We start from the raw sequence: 24,534 nt of genomic DNA, 5'->3' as shown, positions 1-24,534 counted from the left end.
AAATGGTACTAATAAAAGACAACAGCTATAAAAATAGTAAATAAAGTTAGACTTGGAACCAACCCAAATGTCCAACAATGATAGACTGGATTAAGAAAATGTGGCACATATACACCATGGAATACTATGCAGCCATAAAAAATGATGAGTTCATGTCCTTTGTAGGGACATGGATGAAATTGGAAATCCTCATTCTCAGTAAACTATCGCAAGGACAAAAAACCAAACACCGCATATTCTCACTCATAGGTGGGAATTGAACAATGAGATCGCATGGACACAGGAAGGGGAACATCACACTCTGGGGACTGTAGTGGGGTGGGGGGAGGGGGGAGGGGTAGCATTGGGAGATATACCTAATGCTAGATGATGAGTTAGTGGGTGCAGCGCACCAGCATGGCACATGTATACATATGTAACAAACCTGCACATTGTGCACATGTACCCTAAAACTTAAAGTATAATAATAATTAATAAAATAAAATAAAATAAAAAAATCACTTCTAGAAGCAGCTATATCTTTTTCTGTGAAAGAAAGGTGAGCATAGAAAAGAACCTTGAATTTATGAAGGCTATGAAAACTGGGCACATAATCAGAGTGGGATGATTCTCCAAGCTTTCATAATACAATATTATACTTCCACAGTTTTCTCCCCAACTTTCTAGAATGTTAATAAGTGACAGAATTGTCAAGACTAGCATGTTCAACTGTCATTTTCACCTTATGGATTAAATTCTGGAACCAAAAAAATCTACTGTTATTTGTGAGTAACTAAAGAAGGTATTGGAAGGAGTTTTGAAAGACAAGAATGAACATTTCAAATAGCTAACAGGTCTTTCTTTATTTCATCTAACAGAGAAACCATTTATGGGAGGATGTGGTATTTCACTTCAGACTTCTCCAGAGGTGACACTGCGTACACCAAGCTAGCTCTGGATCGGCACACTGACACTACCTATTTTCAAGAGCCCTGTGGGTAGGTGGATTAGACTTTTACAGTGTAAAGTCTTTATATGTGATAGTCTTGAGTGGTTTCTTAATTATTTTCCATTCTGTTCGAACCAAGATCATATCTGCTGCTGCGGATTTGTATGACTTTCTCTTCCCCTAGAAACATGATCATTTTGAAATACCTTAACTCAGTTTTTAGATTCTGTATTAGGCCATTCTTGCATTGCTATAAATAAATACCTGAGACTGGGTAATCTATAAAAAAAAAAGAGAGAGATTTAATTGTCTCATGGTTCTGCAGGCTATACAGAAAGCATAGCAGCATCTTCTTCTGGGGAGGCCTCAGGGAGCTTCCAATCATGGTGGAAGGTGAGCAGGGAGCAAACAGTTACATGGCAAAAACAGGAGCAAGTGAGAGAGAGTCAGGGAGGAGGTGCCACACATTTTTAAACAGCTAGCTGTCACAGGAACTCACTCACTATCTGAAGACAGCACCAAGCCATCAGTTATCCACCTCCATGAGCTAAACACTTCCACCAGGCCCTACCTCCAGCACTGGAGATTACAATTCAACATGAGATTTTTGTGGGGATAAATATCCAAACTATAACAGACTCCTAGGAATAAAATATTTTTAAGTTCTCAAAAGAAGACATTTATGCAGCCAAAAAACACATGAGAAAATGCTCATCATTACTGGACATCACAGAAATGCAAATCAAAACCACAATGAGATACCATCTCACACCAGTTAGAATGGCAATCATTAAAAAGTCAGGAAACAACAGGTGCTGGAGAGGATGTGGAGAAATAGGAACACTTTTACACTGTTGGTGGGACTGTAAACTAGTTCAACCATTGTGGAAGTCAGTATGGCGATTCCTCAGGGATCTAGAACTGGAAATACCATTTGACCCAGCCATCCCATTACTGGGTATATACCCAAAGGATTATAAATCATGCTGCTATAAAGACACATGCACACGTATGTTTACTGTGGCACTATTCACAATAGCAAAGACTTGGAACCAACCTAAATGTCCAACAACGATAGACTGGATAAAGAAAATGTGGCACATATACACCATGGAATACTATGCAGCCATAAAAAATGATGAGTTCATGTCCTTTGTAGGGACATGGATGGAGCTGGAAACCATCATTCTCAGCAAACTATCGCAAGAACAAAAAACCAAACACCGCATGTTCTCACTCATAGGTGGGAATTGAACAATGAGAACACATGGACACAGGAAGGGGAACATCACACAGCGGGGACTGTTGTGGGGTGGGGGGAGGGGGGAGGGATAGCATTAGGGGATATACCTAATGCTAAATGACGAGTTAATGGGTGCAGCACACCAACATGGCACATGTATACATATGTAACAAACCTGCACATTGTGCACATGTACCCTAAAACTTAAAGTATAATAAAATAAAATAAAATAAAATAAAAGAAAAAGAAAACTCATCTTACTATATAAATGGAGTCCTAATTTTGTTAATTATTAAAATGTAATTTTACATTTTTCAAAGTAATTATAAATTATCCCCCAAAAAAGTATTGCCTAACCATTAGTTTTGGAATTTGTACAGATTTCTTGCATTTAGTTATTAACATATTGCAAAAGGGTCGTCATGCAAACACAGCTGCTTTGAGTATGGCATTAAGAAGAATTTGAATCTGATTTACAAGAAGTTGGAGAGGAGGAATGATGGAAGAATAACTTCTTCACACGGAATAAGATGCTTTTGAACCAAAGATGATACATACTATACTCAATTTTCCTACCATTTGCTCTTCAGTAGAGGCACCTCTGTGGTTATTCCGTGTTCTTGATCTTGTTTCTGCATATAGATGGTGAGCCTGAGACACAAAGATATGAGTAAAATGAGTGCACATAGATTTATGGAGACTATATGAGAGGATGATAATATGCAATTGCTCATGGTTACACTGATTTCCTTTAAGGGTTTATAACTTAAGAATGTTTGATTCAGGGAAGGAAGAACAAAGCAGCTTTTAGATATCCTGATAAATGTTATCAATATATGGAGAGATCAACAACCCTGCATCCTCATTCTAGTGGATACAGAAGGAAAAAAGAGGAAATGAGATAAGAAGCAGCTGTACAGGGGTTGAGGTTCAAATACTGACTAGCTCTTCCCTTTATGACCAACACCAGAGATAAACAACTGTTTGTGGCTTTAGTTTAATTGTTTGTAATCAATGGCAAGGAACAAGTGATTAGCAGTATGGTAATAGCACTTAAGAGTTCAGGCTATGGCATCAACCAGACCCAGATTTGCATTCCAGCCTCAACATGTATTAGATTTGTGATCTTGGACAAGTAACTTAATTTCTCTGTGCTTCAGTTTCCTTATCTGTAAAATGGGACTAGTAATATAAAACCTATCCATTAGCATTGCTAAGGAATTAAATTATATGATCATACTGCCTGACACAAACTAACCTATCCATTAGCATTGCTAAGGAATTAGATTATATGATCATACTGCCTGACACAAACTAAGTGTTCAATAAATATTAGCTATAATTTTCATCATTTTATTCATTTTAATCACTATCTTCATTGTTATATGCTTTACTCTCTCTAAAGCTATCTTTGCTCTGGATCTCATCCTTTCCAGCTTCCTTGGGGATTTCTCTCTCCTCTATCTTCAGCCTTTCCATACCTATTGACTCCTTCTTATCAGCCTCCCATATCTTAATTCTCTATTTTTGTACTTCCTTGGACTCTATCTCCGTTTAGCTACAGCCATGTTTTTTTCTTCCACTTCATGGCTAAGATTATTAAAAGAATAATAGCTACATTCAATATATTTTCATTCTCACTTCCCATTTACTCCTCAAACCCATAGGCATCTAGTTTTCCCAACCCACCCCTCACCGCAATTAAAGTTACTCTTTCTAACGTCACCAGCAACTAATTGTCATATCCAGTGTGTACTGTCATCTTACTTGATCCCTGAGACATACCATTAACCACTACTAAATTTCTTAAATGTTCCTTCTTTCCTAGTTTTCTTCCTATATATCTGACCATTTTTCCTCAGCCTCCTTTGCTGGCTTCTTTTGTCTATTTCCTAAATATTATTGTTCCTCAAGGTTTTCTCCTTATCCCTCTTTTCTTACTTGAAATGATCTCTCCAAATGACCTCTTCCATGCTCTTGGCTTTAGCTATCACTTGTAACAAAATCCACCTCTCTTCCTTAAACATCTTTAACTGGTAACTAAATAACCCTGACCTAGAAGTTTCACAGAAATTTCAATATGGCTAGGCTTACCTTTCTCTTTTTAATTGTATTTATATTATATTAGATTGTCCTTGATTTTACTCCATATTTTTGTTTCTTATTTTAATTTGCTTTTTACTTTTTCTTAGTTTTGCATATTTGATTAAATTACTATTAATTTTATTTTCCCTCATAAGTTTGAAAATTCTACCTTAGTTTTCCAGTCAATTAATAGTCACCTTACCTTTCCCTGTTAACATATTCAGAAACTGTATATGATTAGCTGTTCTAACATGCCTCTAAACTGAACTCCTTCCTCAACCTCTCATACTTCCTCATTATCATTCAACAGCATATCTGTCTGTAATCTCGGTCTTAGTAAATAGCATTATCATTTTTCAGGTGCCCAAGTGAGAAACCTGGAGTTATTCTAGATTCTTGCCTATCCTTCAGTTATCAAATTCTGCTACTTCTATCTCGGTATCTCTCAGGTGTGTCTTCTTCTCTATAACGCCCCTTTCTGAGTTCAAGCTCTCAATATTTTTCTTTACTATTTCAGTTGTTCAAGTTGGTTTCCAAGTTTTTTGTCACGTTGCTTCTCACCAGTCCATGTTCCACACTATCAACATAATGGACTCTTTAAAATATTGATATGGCCGTAGAGTTTCACAGTTTAAAATCATTTTGTGGTTCTCTGTGCTATGCCAATAGGAACTTCTTACTCCTTGTTGTTTTACATTGGTATCTTTGGTCATGCTTTCTCTCCGCCTAGAATGCCCTCTCCTCATCTCAATCTCCTTCTACTCCAATTCTTGCTCATTCTTTAAGATTAGTCAAAACAATTTTCATTCTTCTCCAAAACATTTCTTTATACAACACCCCACTAGAACAGATCATTCCTTTGTTTATGACCCCACTATATCTTGTTTGCAACTTTATTATAGTACCTATCATATTTTATTTGGTATTTATTTGCTTTAGTTCTTCTTACTAGACTATGAGCTTCTTGAAAATATAGGTTATATATTATTCATGCCTGTATTGCCAGGGCCCAGCACATATAAGCTTCAATATATGTTAGATATGTTTAGAAGAAACCTCTAGTGGCATTAATATTTGAAAACACAAAAAAGTACAACTGCCTATGAGAGAAAAACAATTAAGAAATGAGATTTCCAATTAGGAAATGAAAAGAAAATGACAAGTAGGTTCAGTAATCATTTTATATATAATTTCTAGAATTTTGATATGTTCTGTCTTCCACTGAACAGAAGAATTTTCTTTTCTCTCTTTAGCATTCAAGTGTTTCATTGTCTTAAACATGAAGGAACTGGTGGCAGGACACTGCTAGTAGATGGATTCTATGCAGCAGAACAGGTACTTCAAAAGGCACCTGAGGAATTTGAACTCCTCAGTAAAGTGCCATTGAAGCATGAATATATTGAAGATGTTGGAGAATGTCACAACCACATGATTGGGATTGGGCCAGTCTTAAATATCTACCCATGGAATAAAGAGCTGTATTTGATCAGGTGAGTATCAAAGAACTATCCCCAACTGTAATATATTTGCCAAAGATTAGCCTTCTAATGTAACAAAAATCCCTAAGATTCTTATATCTACTACATTTTAATCTTGCTATTCTATAGCTTTTTATTATCAAACAGTTTGTATTCTTCTTATAATTCCCATGGAATAGTAAATAGCCACCAACCAAAGAATACTAGGTTTATTTTAGGGGTGGGGTCAAATATTAGAGGTAGTATTTTTTAAATGAAAACATTATTAAATGAAAAAGAGTTATTAAATTATCCTCAGTGACCAAACAGCTAGGTTACCCAACAACATTTATGTATTCAGCCCAGATTTATGCAAAGCTCTTGACCTGTGTATTCAATTGACTACTGATATCACAACTTAGATATTTTGTAGAATATAAAACATATCATATTCAAACATGAACTCATCACTTCTACTCATTTTAAACCTACTTCTCCACTTGTTTTCCCATTTTCATTGAATGGTACCACCATCCACTAAGTTTCCCAAGCCATAAACCAAACATCATATTTAATTTTTCCCTCTCCCTTATATTACACAACCAGTCTTATCAACTCAATCTCCTATATTTTTCTCAAACTATCCCCTGCTTTCTATCTACAATGCCTCTTCTTGCAGTGAGAACACTTTTCTTTCCCATGGCTAAAGTTGTAACTGATGTCCTTGCTTCCATTGTGAGCCCTCTTCCATTAATTTTTCATGCTGAGTCTTATCTTTTGCTCCCATGTTAAGATCCTTCTAAACCTCCCCAGTGTCTTTCAGAGAAAGACTAGAGTCCTTCCTTATGGCTTTTAAGGTTCTGTATGATCTGATCCCTTCTTACTCTTCTAGCATGTAATTCATGTTTTCCATACATTCTTCCCTAGCTATTCCAAACTGCTTTGGGTTTCTGGAGCCCATTATTTTGCATCTTGCAGCCAAGCTTTTTACTATGCATTTTTGCAGATGGATTACTGCTCCTGCTTCTGCTTATTCCAAGCAAACTGTTACTGTGCATTAATTCAGTTTACTCAGCAAATATTTCATGAGCATCTACCAAGAGTCATGCTCTGTTCTTGACACTGCAGATGAAACTGTAGGCACAATAGACAAAAATTCCTGGCCATCTTGGAATTCTCATTATAGTGACGAGAGAGTAATTAAAAATAAATAAGCAAATATATAATATATCAAATTGTGATAAGTACTAGGGAAAAACAAAAAAGCAGGGAAGGAGATATGGGGTGAAGAGGCAGGGTGAAGATAGCTGCAAAACTTGACATACTACAAAGAGTACAGGCTTTGTAATCAGAAGGAGTTCAGTGTGAAATCCTGACTGCCATTTATTGATTTTTGGCCTTGGACAAGTTACTTAACCTGCTAGTCATGAGTTTCCAGTTACAATAATAATACCTTCTGTGCCCACTTGTTGTGAAGTTAAAAATAAGTTGTTATCCTTACCTTTACCCCTGGCTTGTAGGAGGAACTGTGTAAATATTAATTTACTTCCCTTGGATAAGTTCCTCTGGGAAACTCTCCCTCTGTTATCTCTCATATATCTAAGTGCCTAAAACAATGAGTAGTAACTCTATTTTCCCAACATTTTATTATGAACATTTCTAAACATATAGAAAAGTTGAAAACATTTAACACAGAAAAGCCATAGACTTACATCTAGATTCTACCATTAAGATATTTCTATACTTGCTTTATCACCTATCTTCCCATCTATTCATTCATCAGTTAATCTTATTTTCAGTGAATTTTAAAGTATAATACATTGCAGATATCAGTACATATCTCCCTAAAATACTTCAACATTTATATCATTAAGTAGAGTTCAATATTTGCTTACAGCTTTTTAAAGTTACAATGTATATGCAATGATGTTTAAAATATTAAATATACACTCACTGAGTTTTGACCAATGCATATACCTATTTAACCCAAACCCTTATCAAGATATAAAATATTACTATCACTACAGGAAGTACTCTCATACTCCTGCACATACATCTCAGAGGAACCCACAGTTTGATTTTCTTTTACCACTATAGATTAGATTTTTGCCTGTTCTGTTTATCTCTTCTTTTATGAATACACATCTGGACTCTTTCCAGTTTCAGGTTATTATGAATAAAGTTGCTGTGAACATTCATGTAAAAGTGTTTTTTTTATATATGTTTTCATTTTCATTTCACTAAGGTAAATACCTAGGAGTGGAACTGCTGGGTCATAGAGTAGGTGAATGCTTAGTTTCATAAATAACTGCAACAAGTTTTACCAAAGTACTTGTACCATTTTACACTGTCATCAACAATGTATGAATTGTAGCTGCTCCAAGGACATGCCACACTCTTTTAAACGACCAACTCTTGCAATGAATTCAGAGGGAGAACTCACTCATTACTATGAGAGTGGTACCAAGCCACCCATGAAGGACCTGCCCCCATGATGAAAACACCTCCCACCAGGCCCTACCAAAACTTGTTTGCTCTTTGCTTTGTTTGCTTATAATAGTCATTCCAGTGGCTGTGAAGCGGTATCTTACGGTGATATTTTTTTATTTTAAAAATGGATTTAGAGGGTACAAGTGCAGATTTCTTACATGCATATATCGCGTCGTGGTGGAGTCTGGGCTTTTAGTGTACCCATCACCTGAAGAGGGAACATTGTACCCAAGAGGTAATTTTTCAACCCTTGTCAACTTCCCACCCTTTTGTAGTCTCCAATATCTATTATTCTACTCTATATGTCCATGTGTACCCATTGTTAAGCTCTCACTTACAAGTGAGAATATGTGATATTTGACTTTCTGTTTCTGAATTATTTTACTTAAGATAACGTACTCCAGTTCCACTCATGTTACTGCAAAACACACGACTTCATTATTTTTTATGGCTGCATAGTATTCCACGTATATGTAAAATGCAGATGGGTAGATACCCAGTAGTGAGATTGCTGGATCAAATGGTATTTCATTTTTTACCATGTTTAGTTCTTTGAGAAATCTATTTTTAGTTCTTTGAGAAATCTCCATACTGTTTTCCATAAATGTGATAATTTACATTCCCACTAACAGTGCATAAGCATTACTTTTTTCTCCACATCCTCACCAACATCTGTTGTTTTTTGATTTTTAAATAATAGCTATTCTGACTGGTGTAAGATAGTATTGTTTGGTTTTAATTTGCATTTCTCTGATAATTAGTGATATTGAGCATCTTTCATATGTTTGTTGGCCACTTGTATGTCTTTCAAAAAACACCCATTCATGCCCTTTGCCTACTTTTTAATGGCGTTACTTGTTTTTTGTTTTTGTTTTTGTCGTTGTTGTTGTTGTTGAGTTGTTGGAGTTTTTGTAGATTCTGGATATTAGCCTTTGTTAGATACATAATTTGCAAATATTTTTTCTCATTAGGTAGGTTTACTCTGTTGATTGTTTCTTTTGCTGTGTGGAAGGTTTTTAGCTTAACTGAGTCCCGTCTGTTTATTTCTGTTTGTGTTGCACTTGCTTTTGAGGACCTGGTCAAAAATTCTTTGCCTAAGCCAGGCCAATGTCCAGAAGAATTTTTCCTACATTTTCTCACAGGATTTTTACAGTTTCATGTCTAAAGTATAAATCTTTAGTCCATCTCGAGTTAATTCATGTATATGGTGAGAGACAGGGGTCCAGTTTCATTCTTCCGCATATGGCTAGCCAGTTTTCCTAGCACCGTATATTGAAGAGGGTGTTCTTTCCCTATTGTTTAATTTTGTCAATATTGCAGAAGATCAGTTGTTAATAGGTACTTTATTTCTGGGTTCACTATTCTGTTCCGTTGGTCTATATGTCTATTTTTATACCAATATCATGACGTTTTGGTTACTATAGCCTTGTAGTATAATTCAAAGTCAGAATGTAATACTTCAAGCTTTGTTCTTTTTGCTTAGGATTGGTTTGGCTATTCAGACTCTTCTTTCGGTTTCATATGAATTTTAAGTTTTTTTAATTATGTGAAAAATTGTGTTAGTAATTTGATAGAGACTGCATTGAATCTGTAAATTGCTTTGAGCAGTGCGGTCATTTTTAATAATATTGGTTCTTTTGATCCATGAGCATGGGATGTGTTTTCATTTATTTGTGTCATACACAATTTTTTCATCAGTGTTTTGTAGTTCCTCTTGTAGAGATCTTTCACCTCCTTGATTAAATGTATTCCTAGGTGTTTTATTTTTTGTGGCTATTGTAAATGGGTTCTTCATTTGGTTCTTAGCTTGAATGATATTGGTGTAGAGAAATGCTACTGTGTTTTGTACATTGATTTTGTATCCTGAAACTTTACTGAAGTTCTTTATCAAGTCTAGGAGTCTTCTGGAAGAGTCTTTTGGAGTTTTATTGTACATTATTTGGGGTTTTCAACATAATGGGGTATATTTTTCTCCTTTATAATATGTATGCCTTTCATTTCTCTCTCTCTCCCTCTCTCCCTCTCTCTCTCTCTCTGTGTGTGCACGTGTGCGTGTGCGTGTGCATGTGTTATCGCACTAGCTGGGACTTCCAGGACTAACAGTGAATAGTAGTGGTGAGAAAGGACATCCTTGACTTATTTCTGATGTTAGGGGAAAATTACTCAGTGGTTCACTGTAGGTTTTCCATGGATAGCCTTTATTAGAATAAGGAAATTTCCTTCTATTCCTAACTTGTTGGGAATTTTATCATTAATTAATATTGAATTTTGTTGAATGCCTTTTCTGCATTTATTTATATGATCATTCGATGTTGCGTATTTAGTATGACAATATGATAAAATACATTGATTGATTTTTGAATGTTGAACCAACTTTGAATACCTGGGATAAACTCCACTTGATCTTGATGCATTATCTTTTTTATACATTGCTAGAGTTGATTGGCTAGTATCTTAGTAAGAATATTTGTACCTATGTTTATGTGAGATATTGCTGTTTTGTTTTTTGCTCGTAATATCTTTGTCTGAGTTTGGTATTAGGATGATGCTATCCTCATAATATGAGTGGGGTCATTTTCTCTCCTTAATTTTCTGAAAGAGACTGTAAAATTTGTATTACATCTTACTTAAATGTTTGATAGAATTCATGAGTGAAATTGTCTGGCCCGGAGTTCTCTTTCTTGAAAAGTTTTAAATTACAGATTCAGTTGCTTTAATGCATGCCAGGCTATTCAGATTATCTACTTTTCTTTGAATTAGTTTGTTTTTTTTTTACCATGTGGGTTTAAGAAATTGGTTCATATAAGTTATCAAATATATAGGCATAGATTGATTGTAGTATTCCCCCTCTTATTCTTTTAGTGAGAACATTCAAAATCATCTCTTCTAGCTATTTTGAACTATACAACATATTATCGTTGACTATTGTCACCCTATTGTGCAATAGAACACCAGAACTTAATCCTCCTATCTAACCATAACTGTAACTTTGTACCCAGTGACCAACCTCTTCCCATCTCTCCTTCCCTCCTCGCCTCCCCTGCCTCTGGTAACCACTGTTCTACTCTCTACCTCTATAACATCAACTTTTAAATTTATATTTATTTTATTTTTATTTATTATTTTTGTGGTTACATAGTAGGTGTACATATTTATGGGTTAGATGAGATGTTCTAATATAGGTATGCAGTACGTAATCACATCAGGGTAAAAATGGAGTATCCATCTCCTCAAGCATTTATCTTTGTATTACAAACAACCAAATTATACTCTTTTGGTTATTTTACTTTATTTTATGTTTTATGATTATTATACTTTAAGTTTTAGGGTACATGTGCACAATGTGCAGGTTTGTTACATATGTATACATGTGCCATGTTGGCGTGCTGCACCCATTAACTCGTCATTTAGCATTAGGTATATCCCCTAATGCTATCCCTCCCCCCTCCCCCCACCCCACAACAGTCCCCGCTGTGTGATGTTCCCCTTCCTGTGTCCATGTGTTTTCATTGTTCAATTCCCACCTATGAGTGAGAACATGCGGTGTTTGGTTTTTTATCCTTGCGATAGTTTGCTGAGAATGATGGTTTCCAGTTTCATCCATGTCCCTACAAAGGACATGAACTCATCCTTTTTTATGGCCGCGTAGTATTCCATGGTGTATATGTGCCACATTTTCTTAATCCAGTCTATCGTTGTTGGACATTTAGGTTGGTTCCAAGTCTTTGCTATTGTGAATAGTGCAGCTATAAACATACGTGTGCATGTGTCCTTATAGCAGCATGATTTATAATCCTTTGGGTATATACCCAGTAATGGGATGGCTGGGTCAAATGGTATTTCTAGTTCTGGATCCCTGAGGAATCGCCACACTGACTTCCACAATGGTTGAACTAGTTTACAGTCCCACCAACAGTGTAAAAGTGTTCCTATTTCTCCACATCCTCTCCAGCACCTGTTGTTTCCTGACTTTTTAATGATCGCCATTCTAACTGGTGTGAGATGGTATCTCATTGTGGTTTTGATTTGCATTTCTCTGATGGCCAGTGATGAAGAGCATTTTTTCATGTGTTTTTTGGCTGCATAAATGTCTTCTTTTGGGAAGTGTCTGTTCATATCTTTTGCCCACTTTTTGATGGGGTTGTTTGTTTTTTTCTTGTAAATTTGTTTGAGTTCATTGTAGATTCTGGATATTAGCCCTTTGTCAGACAAGTAGGTTGCAAAAATTTTCTCCCATTCTGTAGGTTGCCTGTTCACTCTGATGGTAGTTTCTTTTGCTGTGCAGAAGCTCTTTAGTTTAATTAGATCCCATTTGTCAATTTTGGCTTTTGTTGCCATTGCTTTTGGTGTTTTAGACATGAAGTCCTTGCTCATGCCTATGTCCTGAATGGTATTGCCTAGGTTTTCTTCCAGGATTTTTATGGTTTTAGGTCTAATATTTAAGTCTTTAATCCATCTTGAATTAATTTTTGTATAAGCTGTAAGGAAGGGATCCAGTTTCAGCTTTCTCCATATGGCTAGCCAGTTTTCCCAGCACCATTTATTAAATAGGGAATCCTTTCCCCATTGCTTGTTTTTCTCAGGTTTGTCAAAGATCAGATAGTTGTAGATATGTGGCATTGTTTCTGAGGGCTCTGTTCTGTTCCATTGGTCTATATCTCTGTTTTGGTACCAGTACCATGCTGTTTTGGTTACTGTAGCCTTGTAGTATAGTTTGAAGTCAGGTAGCGTGATGCCTCCAGGTTTGTTCTTTTGGCTTAGGATTGACTTGGCGATGTGGGCTCTTTTTTGGTTCCATATGAACTTTAAAGTAGCTTTTTCCAATTCTGTGAAGAAAGTCATTGGTAGCTTGATGGGGATGGCATTGAATCTATAAATTACCTTGGGCAGTATGGCCATTTTCACGATATTGATTCTTCCTACCCATGAGCATGGAATGTTCTTCCATTTGTTTGTGTCCTCTTTTATTTCATTGAGCAGTGGTTTGTAGTTCTCCTTGAAGAGGTCCTTCATATCCCTTGTAAGTTGGATTCCTAGGTATTTTATCCTCTTTGAAGCAAATGTGAATGGGAGTTCACTCATGATTTGGCTCTTTTGGTTATTTTTAAAGTATGATTAAATTATTTTTTTACTACAGTCTCCCTGTTGTGGTAGCAAATACTAGGCCTTATTCATTCTTTCTAACTATTTTTTGTACCCACTAACCTTCCCCACTTCCTCCTCACCCTCCCACTAACCTTCCCAGCCTCCCTTCTACTCTCTATCTTCATTTCAATTATTTAATTTTTAGCTCACACAAATAAGTGAGCACATGCAAAGTTTGTCTTTCTGTGCCTGGCTTATTTCACCTAATGTAATGTCCTACAGGCTTATCCATGTTGTCACACATGACAGGATCTCATTATTGGTTATGGCTGAATAGTACTCCATTGTGAATATGCACCACATTTTCTTTATCCATTCATCTGTTGATGGACACTTATGTTGATTCCATATCTTGGCTATTGTGAATAGTGCTGCAATAAACATGGGTGTGTTAGTCAAGGTTCTCCAGAGAGACAGAACCAATAGGATATATGAGAGAGGATTTATGAGGTGTAGTTGGTTCAGATGATTATAGAGATGGAGAAGTCCCACAATAGGCCATCTGCAAGCTGCAGAACCGAAGAAGCTGGTAGCACGATTCACTCCAAGTCTGGAAGCCTCAGAACTAGGGAAGCTGAGAGTACAGACCCCAGTCTGAGGCCAAAGGCCTAAGAGCCCACTGGAGGCTGTGGATGCAAGTCCCAGAGTCCAAAAGTGGAAGAAACTGGAGTCTGATGTCCAAGGACAGGAGGAGGAAAGAAATCTGGCTGCAGAAGGGAGATAGGATGAGCAGAGAGAGAGAATTCCTCCTCTTCTGTCTATTTGTCCCAACCAGGCTCCCAGCTAACAGGACAGTGCACGCCCACATTGAAAGTGGATCTTACCTGTTGCAGTCCACTGTCTCACACACCAAGCTCCCCTGGAAACACTCTCACCGACACACCCAGGGAACAATGTTTCAACAGCCGTCTTGGCATCCCTCAATCCAGTCAAGCTGACTCGTAAATTGAACCATCACAATGAGAGTGCAGGTATCTCTCCAACATACTGATTTCATTTCCTTTTAATATACCCAGTAGTGAGTTCTTTGGATCATATGCTAGTTCTATTTTTAATTTTTTGAGGAACCTCAGTACTGTTGTCTATATTGCCTGTACTAGTTTACATTCCCATCAACAATGTATAAGATTTCCCCTTTCTACACATCTTCACCAGCATTTGTTGTTTCTTTAACATAAAGAGTGTAAAATCACTTTATTAGAAAGTTTAACTAATCAGTCACAAATGAACAGCATTTTTGAGCACTAAACAGAGGATTAAAATAATTTCCAAACACTAGAGAAAATTATTGAAAATTCTAATATTTTAGGCTTAAAGTATCATTACCCTCATGAAAGCAAAAATCCTATAGATGATATTTTCTAATATATATATATATATTCTAAGTACTATGAAATTATAATAGAAATCATCAATTAAAGTGTAACAAAGAAGTAATATCTAACCACGGGCAAATTTCTTTTAAGATCACTTTATTATATTTTATGTTATTAAATTAAATTTTGATTTTTTTAATTATTATGGGTAAATAATAGTTGTATATATTTATGGAGTGCATGTGATGTTTTGATACAGGCATACAATATGTAATGATCAAATCAGGATAATTGAGGTATCTATCATTTCAAGCCTTTATTATTTCTTTGTGTTAGGAACACTCCAGTTCTACTCTCTTAGTTATTTTTAAATATACAATAAGTTATTGTTAACTATAGTTGCCTTATTGTGCTGCCAAATACTAGATCTTATTCATTCTCTCTGTGTTTGTACATACTAACCATCCTTGCTTTCAGCCTATTTTTTGTCTTTTTAATGATAGCCATTGTAACTGGGGTGAGGTGATATTGTGGTTTTGATTTGCATTTCCCTAATGATTAGTGATGTGGAGCATTTAAAAATATACCCATTTGCCATTTGTCTGCCTTCTTTGGAGAAATGTCTATTCAGAACTTTTGTCCATTTTTAAGGGAATATGTCTTTTTTGGTTATTGAGTTTGAGTTCCTTATATACTCCGGGTATTAATCTCTTGTAGATGCATAGTTTGCAAACATTTTCTCACATTCTGTGAGTTATCTCTTCACTCCGTTGATTGATTGTTTCTTAGAAATTTTCAAATTACAATACATTGTTATTAACTATAGTCATCACGTGGAAAAATAGATCACTTGAACTTATTTCTCTGATCTAAAATTATGTATCCTCTGAGCAACATATCCCCAACCACCCAACCACTACTCCACAACCCACCAGCCTCTAGTACCCACCATTCTGCTCTCTATTTCTGTGACATCAACTTTTTTTTTACATTACACATGTGAGTGAGATCATGCAGTATTGATATTTCTGTGCCTGGCTTGTTTTCACTTAATGTTCTCCAGGTTCATCCATGTTGTCACAAATGACAGGACTTTCTTCTTTTTCAAGGATGAATAGTATTCCACTTTTTATACATACCACATTTTCTCTATATACACTCCCATGTATTCTGCCTAGATTGATTTTATATCTTGGCTATTGTGAATATTTCTGCAAAGAACATGGAAGATATCTCTCGGACATACTGATTTCATTTCCTTTGGGTATATACCCAGTGGTGAGATTGCTGGATGATGTAGTAGTTCTACTTTTAGCTTTTTTTAGAAACCTCCATATTGTTTTCCATAATGGCTGTACTAATTCACATTCCCACCAACAGTGTGCAAGGGTTCACTTATCTCCACATCCTCATCAACATTGTTATCTTTTGTCTTTTTAATAATAGCCATCCTAAGGAGTATGAGATGATATCCCGTGGTGGTTTTAATTTGAATTTATCTGATTACTAGTGATGTTGAGCACTTTTTCATATACCTCTTAGCCATTTGTATGTCTTCTTTTGAGAAATGTCTATCCAGATCCTTTGCCCATTTTTAAATCAGGTTATTTGTTTTCTTACTATTGAGTTGTTTGAGTTCCTCAAATATTTTAGATATTAACCCCTTATCAGATGTATAGTTTGCAAATACTTTCTCCCATTCTGCAGGTTGTCTCTTCATTCTTTTGTTTCCTTTGCTGTGCAGAAGCTTTTCAGTTTGATGCAATTTCATTTACCTAGTTTTTCTTCCGTTGCTTATACTTTTGGATCATATCCAAAAGGTAATTGTATAGACCAATATCATAGAGTTATACCATATGTTTTCTTCTAGTAGATTTACGGTGTCAGGTCTTACATGTAAGCGTTTAATCCATTTCTAGTTGATTTTTGTATATGTTATAAGAAAAGGGTCTAATTTCATTCTTCTGCATGTGGACATCCAGTTTCCCCAGCACCGTTTATTGAATGTATAAGAGTTCTTTTCTCTCCACATACTTGCCAACGTCTGTTATTTTTGGTCTTTGTAATAACAGCCATTCTACAATGGCCATATTCCCATACTGTGGGTTGTTTCTTCACTCTGTTGATTGTTTCCCTTGCCTCACAGAAACTCTTTAGTTTAATCCAGTCTCATTTGTCTATTTCTGGGTTTTGTTTCCTGTGCTTTTGGGGAATAAAATCTTTTCCCAGAGCATTATCCTGGAGAGTCATCCCGAGGTTTTCTTCTAGCATTTTTATAATTTCTATAGCTCCTCCAAGGTCACACACCTGAACTGAGATTGTAATGGTGATCTAACTGAAAGCCTATTTATCTACCTATCTGAAAGCCCACCAGCTTTCACTTACACCACAATACACAAATCCATCAAATGCATCGTCTGCTCAATTATGGAGCTCTCTTGGGAAATACTTGTCTGTCAACTAAGAAGAAGGATAACTTTGTTAAATCTTCCTAGCTTTTCTTGTCAGATAAATGCCTGCTTTATTTGCTTTCCCCTACTCCCACGTCTCTCTTGCTTCATATCAAAGCAGGAAAAAAAGGAAAAACTGCACAATAATATGATGGCATCACTTTGTGCCAAAGTCCAGAAATAGTCTTATTCTAATCCAAAGTATTGCACAACCATTTTGCTTATGTGTAATAGACTTTTCCTGCTACTTTCTCTGTTGGCTTTAGAAAACACCACCATCTAATATAAATAGTGAATACCAAATTCCATGTAAGCTTGGACAAATCACAAGGTCTTATCATTATTTTCCTTATCTATAAAGTAAGACAATAACAGCTGTACTACTTACCTCACGTGGTTATCATACAGAGGGTCAATCAGATAGTGTATATGGAAACATTTCTAAACTGCAAATCTCAGTTTGAAGTCAAAAGATTATAAGTGTGATCTGTAAAAATGTTGCTCTCATGAACAAGCGTACACAGGAATTACGATCATTTTTCTGTTCTCTGGTATAAACAATGAGTTAAAGAATTAAGGACACCTGATTTCAAAACCTCTCTGCTACGTATGAACTCTGTGGCAGGTCTCCAAGTTTCAGTTGCCTTAAATGTAAAAGGAGGTTAATAACACCTTTCCTTCTGGGATGATGAAATAAGTAAATTAAATAATATTTTCACAAATGCCTAACCCAGCACTAGAAGTTTCTGGAAATGACAATGGGTGTCAACAGCCTGGTGAAGACTGTGCTTCCTCACTCCATTCTCCCTCCAGGCATGGCTCCTTGAAGCCTGGGAGGATGGACTATTATATTCTTTTTCTTTCTTTCTTTCTTTCTTTCTTTCTTTTTTTTTTTTTCTTTGAGACAGAGTCTCGCTCTGTCGCCCAGGCTGGAGTGCAGTGGCGCGATCTTGGCTCACTGCGGCGTCCGCCACCCAGGTTCAAGTGATTCTCCTGCCTCAGTCTCCCAAGTAGCTGGGACTACAGGCGCGTGCCACCGCGCCTGGCTAATTTTTTTGTTGTTTTGTTTTGTTTGTATTTTTAGTAGAGATGGGGTTTCGCCATGTTGGCCAGGCTGGTCTTGAACTCCTGACCTCAGGTGATCTGACCGCTTTGGCCTCCCAAAGTGCTGGGATTACAGGCGTGAGCCATCGCGCCCGGCCTATTTTTTTCATTTGATTCTTGCAGTAGCCCTGTGAGATCAGCTAAGCAGATGTTATTATGCTCATTTTATATGCAACAAAACTAAGAATGTTGGCTCTGATTGTGCCATGTACTATCTAACACTAAGGAATATTGCCTGAGATATCCAAAAATGGCACCATTGGATGTTAATTTACCTTTGGAAAGAATATCTTTGGCAGTATCTAGTAAATCTGAGCATACACATACCTTATGATCCATAAGTTCCATTCTTAAGTTTATTTCAAACAGGAGTGAATATATTTGTTCACCAAAAGACATGTAATAGAATGTTCATAACAGCACTGTTTGTAGTAGTTCCAAACCGGAAATTACTCATATGTCCATCAACAGTAGAATGGATAAACTGTGGTGTGATCACGCAGTCCACTTCCATATAGCACCAATAAACTATTGCTAAGCAATGATGAAACTCCTAAACATAATATTAAATGAAAGAAGCCAGACACAAAATGAATACATATTGTGATTGCAATTATATAAAGTTTTATATAAACAGGCAAAACTAATCTTTGGTGATAGAAGTCAGGATGGTAGTTACCCGTGGGTTGGGGGATGGGCATTACTGGAAAGGGGCATAAGGGAGGGTTCTGGGGTTCTGGTAATGATCTGTTTATTGACCTGGGTGCTAGTGATATGGATGCGATTACATCATGAAAATTCATCAAGCTTACGATTTGTGTACTTTTTCCGTAATGTATACTATACTTCAGTAAAAAGTTAATTTGCCTTAGGCAAAACAGAAACCCATTATCTTAGGCAAGGTTTTTCAGTGGCTTCCCATGGTACTCAGAATAAAATCCAAAGTCCTTACCATGGCCTGCATGGCAATATATACATGATCTAGCCCCTGACTACCTCCTCCGCGTAATTTCTCCCACCATTATTCCCCTTGCTTACTCAGCTCCAGCCACGTGACCTTCTTACTGGTCTGCAAACAGAATAAAACTCCATTCCACCCCAAGGCTGTGTTTTTGCTTTTCCCTTTGCCTGGAATGCTCTCCCCTCAGCTTGTTACATTGTTGGTCTCGTATCATACAGGTAACAGCTCAAATGTCGCTTCTTCAAAAAGTCCTTCACTTAACACTCCACGTGAAATAGATTTCCCAGTCGCTCTTTATTATATAACACTATTATTTTTTCATAGCATTTATAACTAGCTGAAATTACTTTGTTTATGTATTTATTACTTGTTTATCATCTATCTTCCTCAATAGAAGGTAAACTCTGTCCAAAGACTGAGGTCGTGTCTGCTGTATTCGTCCTTGTATCTTTAATGCCTGACGCACTGCCTAGCATGTAGCCGGTGCGCATATAAATGTTAGGGTTGAACGAATGATTGAAGATCCCTGGGTGAATGGCCCACTAGGCTATAGCTGGGATTCCTCCCACAAAGGGAGACACTTAAGTTGTAAGTCATCCTGTTAAAAGGAAAGCTTTGTTAGTACAACCTCTCTTGTCCACCCCACCTCAGCTTGGTGAGGAGAAAGCTCAGCGCTTTCCCCAGTGCTTCCATGACCTTTGGCCAGTAAAGACTTAAAATATCATATCATAAGATGAGAGAAACCAGTTGGAACTTAACTTCTATCCCGTATCCTTAGATTATTCAAAGAAAAACAAAACACGGTCAACAGGCAGTGGAACTCCTCACTCCAATGTGATATTCCTGAGAGAATATTGACTTATCGTCACTTCGTCTCTGGGACAAGTATTGAACATAGGGGAAGCCTTATATAAAATTGTTCAATAAACAAAAGATGTCTTTAACATGTGTTTCAGATCTTTCTTCTCATGATTCCATGTTAGGTACAACAACTATGACCGGGCTGTCATCAATACCGTTCCTTATGATGTCGTCCATCGCTGGTATACAGCACACCGGACTCTAACGATAGAGTTGAGGAGACCTGAGAATGAGTTTTGGGTCAAACTAAAGCCTGGCAGGGTGGGTCCTAATCTCTAAAGATGTCAAGCAAGCTTGTAATACTGAAGCAGTGAAGAACGGGTACTTACTTAATATGTGAGTCACGATGTTGCAAAGGAAAAAGAGAAAAGAGTCCTTGGTTTTGTTTATGGTCCTGCCGCCCACTCAATGAATGCTCTGGAAGCAAGCCTCAACCCATCTCTAAGGCATCAGTGACTCTATTTGTATGATGAAGGGGTTTAACTAGATGACCCCCAAGGGTCCTTCCAGCTTCATGATTCCATAGTTTTTATTTTTGGTATTTCCTCTGGATGAAAAATACCTTCAGCTTAGCATAAAATGTCATGAGATAATTTAACCCTTTGAGAAAGGGTAGAATAAGAATTAAAGAAAAAGAGAAAGAAAGAAACCAATTATCTGATTTGCTTTGATAAGAGAACAATTACTTGAGAAACAGAAGCTCCTCCAGTGCAGGGCCCATTACCTACTGTTGCCTCTGTAACTTCCATTTAGCCTACTACAGGGCTATACACATCTTAGTTTCCAAAAGTTTGTTTAATTTCAAAAGAAAAATATCTCATTTAATGTAACCAGAAAACAACCTAAAGGTTATCTTTTAAATGATCTCTTCTGACTTAGGGTTCCTTTGGTCTGTCCTTCTTCTGACAGTGTTTTCTCTCTCTCTCTCTCTTTTTTTTTTTTTTTGGCCCATTCACAGGTCCTATTTATAGACAACTGGCGTGTCCTACATGGCAGGGAATGCTTCACTGGCTACCGCCAACTCTGTGGCTGCTATTTAACAAGAGATGATGTATTAAACACTGCTCGCCTCTTGGGGCTTCAGGCTTAAAATTGACAGCATCTGGATTATGAATACACCTGGCACCCTGGCTACCAGAATTTCATATGGGCAGAATAATATTGTGTCAAACTCTACTTCAGATTGTCTCCTTATCCCATCCCACAAAACAGAATCTGTCCGTTTCTCTAGTAAGGGAGACTTGTTGGAGAGGCGGGACTCTGAGTTATCTAATGTCAGACATCTAGTGGGGCAGCTCTCTTCCTCATGTTATAACATGGATCCACTTGTTTTATTTAAACCTTTTAATATAATTTTGGTCAGTCTCCTTCAGAAATATAATCTCCATATTGATAGGAAAGCAATAATTGCCATGAGGTAACGATTTTTTTCCCAAGTAGATCAGTTAGAAAGAAATGCATTCTAGAAATAACAAAAATCCTGATAAAGCAACAATTTGCAAAATGTTTGGTCTTAGGACACCTTAACACTCTTAAAAGTTATTGAAGGCCCCAAGGAGTTCTTGGGTGTGGGTTCTATCTATTGATACGAATTATTTTAGGTATTAAGACTGAGAAATATTTAAAACTCAAGAAGAACACAGAAGCACACATCCCTCAGCTATCAGAGAGATGACATAACCATATGTCATGTAGCCTCTGGAAAAGTCCTCTGTATCCTCATGAGATAACGAGAGGGGGAAAAAAAGCTACTACTGCCTTTGTAACTTCCACTTAGCCTACTACAGGGCTATGCACATCTTAGTTTCCAAAAGTCTGCTTAATTTCAAAAGAAAAATGCCTAATTGAATGTAACTCATCTTGGTGTTATTATACAAAATAATTTTTAATCTGCAGACCCACGAAAAGGGTCTCAGGGACTCCTCCAGGGGTCTTCAGACCATACGTTGAGAACCCATGGGCTAGCGACTACCTTGAGACAGTCCTTTACCTAGGCCTGTGGATTAAAGGGTTTAGCTGAAACCCTAGATTCTTCTCTATAGTCTAATAGAACTCCAAACATTGTAAGAATTGCTTGGTAGCATAAGCTCAGGGATAAGGTGGGAATTGAGTTCAAATATAGTGTTTTATCTTCCACACAAATCATCTCTATAGGAGTTAAATTAGGAAGTCACAACAGCGCCTGTTGAACAAACTCATCAGTGTGGTAATCCTTTGAGGGATAATTGCAGAAAGGTTTTAGAGACTTGTGAGGTTCCATATGATAATTCTTTACACCTCCCCCCCGAAGAGAAAGTACACAGGGCTATTCTGTAATATTGTTCAGGGAAATCAGCATGACAGATGCTGTGCCTCCAGAGAGTTCTCTGGAGATTACTACCCAAATGTGTATTTTGGCAATTTGGTGGTATTTAGGATGTAATATGTTTTCCTCCATTTCTGCTAATTTTCTCTCTCTCTCTCTCATAACATACTATACATGCTAATTGCCAAGATTTGAATGAGTCAAATTTAGTAGCTTGCTGCTTTTATTTTTTAAATGGCTTCTTTTACGTATTGGCGGGGGGCGGGGGGGGGTGGGGGCAGGGTATGAGGCTTCTTTTCCCTCAGCTTTCATTGAAAGTGAAGCTGTACAATAACCACATTGACCACTGTAGAATGATGAAAGAGAATACAGGCTAGGATGCACACAAGAGGGGGGAAAAGGCATTATTAGTGAAGATAGGAGTTACAAAGCAAAGCAAAGTCAGTATTCAGATAGAGAATAGAGCCTAATCTGATGTTTGCAGGGAGTTCCTAGATCACATTTGGCAATTTACACATTATTTTATTGACCTATCCAGTGCTCCAAAATGTGTTCCAAAATATTTTGGCATTTTATTTGTACTATATAGGAATCTTTAGGGGAGTCCATGAAATTTGTTTTCCTCTTAGGTCAAAGGACTGATAATTAACTTTGGTTCTTAAGGAGTATGCCCTTTAGCAATAAGAACAGCAATAACATTTTACCCTGCAGTTTTTTCTCTATACCTACTATTATGCACTCCTAAAATATGTCATCATTAGTCTTCATGAGGATGTTTACCATTTCTGAAGTTTTGCGTAAATTAGCCTTGAAGATTACACTATAACTGAGGTCATCAGCATTGACTTATGGCTAGCAAAGGACATGCTCATGGCCCTGGAGAGATGAGGACACAAAACAAATCAATTTCCCCACTTACTGAAGGACTCCCCTTACCTTCTGTCTCTCCTGAGACCTTGACTCATTAATTATTTTACTCTCCTTTTTGGAAATTTGCAACCGGTCCTTCTCAACAATGTACTCCCTTTAGTACATTGAAGAAAAAGGGAAGGGAATTATTTGAGTCCTGATCACGATGCATTGAAAACTTCCTATGTGAGATGTTTCTGTTTTTATATCTCTTCCAGGTGTCCCTGAGTATATAAGCATGGGTCTATGTCTACCAAGCTCACTGTAGAGTCACTTTTACCTTTTGCTATGGTGGAATGGGATCTGTAGGGTCAGGAACACAGCACCCAACACAGTGCCTTATGGATAGTAGTTTTATAATACAGATGTGTTGGAAGAATAAATGAATGGGTCCTTTTCAAACAAATTCACCAGAAGTTACCACATTCTCTGTATGTATGTCCTTTTTCGTTTGGCATTTAGCTGACACTGACTTTTGTTTGCTTTCATCTAGAGTGACCAACCATCCTCTTGTGCCCAGAACTACAGGACTTTCCATTTTAAAACTAGGAGAGTCCCACACAAACCAGGACTGTTGGTCAGTCACCGTACCTTCTTGCTGCTAGATATGTAATTTTCTTTGGTTTTCATCACCGGTTCCCATTTCTTTGAAAGTGTTTGTAGGTCACAGACTGTGTAGTCCATGATGAAAAGAACAAAAGATGTATGAATTATGGTGTGTTGTGGTGGTTCCCAAAGTAGGGTCCCCAGACCACCAGCAGTGGCATCATTTGAGAACTCCTTAGAAATGCAAATTTTCAAGGCCCACCCCACGCCTACTAAGTAAGAAACTCTAGGCATGGGTACCAGCAGTTTGTTTTAGCAAGTCCTCTGCAGGATTCTAACACATGACAAAGTTTGAGAACTACTGACAGGAAGAGTCCTGCTGCTGAGTTCTAGGCCCAGTTCTGTCACTGGCTCACTAAATGACTTCAGGCATGTCCCTCTCCTATTTTGAACTTCAATTTTCTCTTCTGTGAAATGAAAGCCTTGGACTAGGCAGCGTCTAAAGGCTCTGTCACTCCGTAATTGTGTGACTTTGGTAACTTTGTTTGACTTCTCCTTGCTTAAGTTTTCTCATATGGGTATGGTAAGGAAAATACCTACCTCACAGGATTTTCTAACAATTTTGTGATTATTAAGTATGATGACTGATGACTAATATATGACAGCCAACTCTTACACAGTGCTTTCTATATCCTGGACTGTTGTAAGTGCTTTTAATCCCCGCAACAATCCCA

At 37.1% G+C, this 24,534-nt stretch overlaps 1 protein-coding gene across 5 annotated transcripts in view; it reads left to right on the top strand.

Moving 5' to 3' along the window:
- The window catches only part of TMLHE (trimethyllysine hydroxylase, epsilon), a 117,945-nt gene extending 94,281 nt beyond the window's left edge, over positions 1-23,664 (top strand). For 3 of the 5 annotated variants that reach the window (XM_016944640.4, XM_016944643.4, XM_054677153.2), the window contains 4 exons: positions 858-977; positions 5,510-5,746; positions 20,163-20,301; positions 20,999-23,664. In XM_016944640.4, the coding sequence (XP_016800129.1) occupies positions 858-977; positions 5,510-5,746; positions 20,163-20,301; positions 20,999-21,130 (628 nt within the window). In that variant the 3' untranslated portion in view covers positions 21,131-23,664. Of the gene's footprint in view, positions 1-857; positions 978-5,509; positions 5,747-19,957; positions 20,120-20,162; positions 20,377-20,998 lie in introns of those variants that run through there. The other 2 variants (XR_001714230.4, XM_054677152.2) reach the window with 2 other exon arrangements.
- Positions 23,665-24,534: the final 870 nt, after the last annotated feature.

The sequence above is a fragment of the Pan troglodytes genome, chromosome X (genome assembly GCF_028858775.2).
Source record: "Pan troglodytes isolate AG18354 chromosome X, NHGRI_mPanTro3-v2.0_pri, whole genome shotgun sequence".
Classification (NCBI taxonomy): Eukaryota; Metazoa; Chordata; class Mammalia; order Primates; family Hominidae; genus Pan; species Pan troglodytes.
This window is presented reverse-complemented; position numbering and strand designations above follow the sequence as displayed.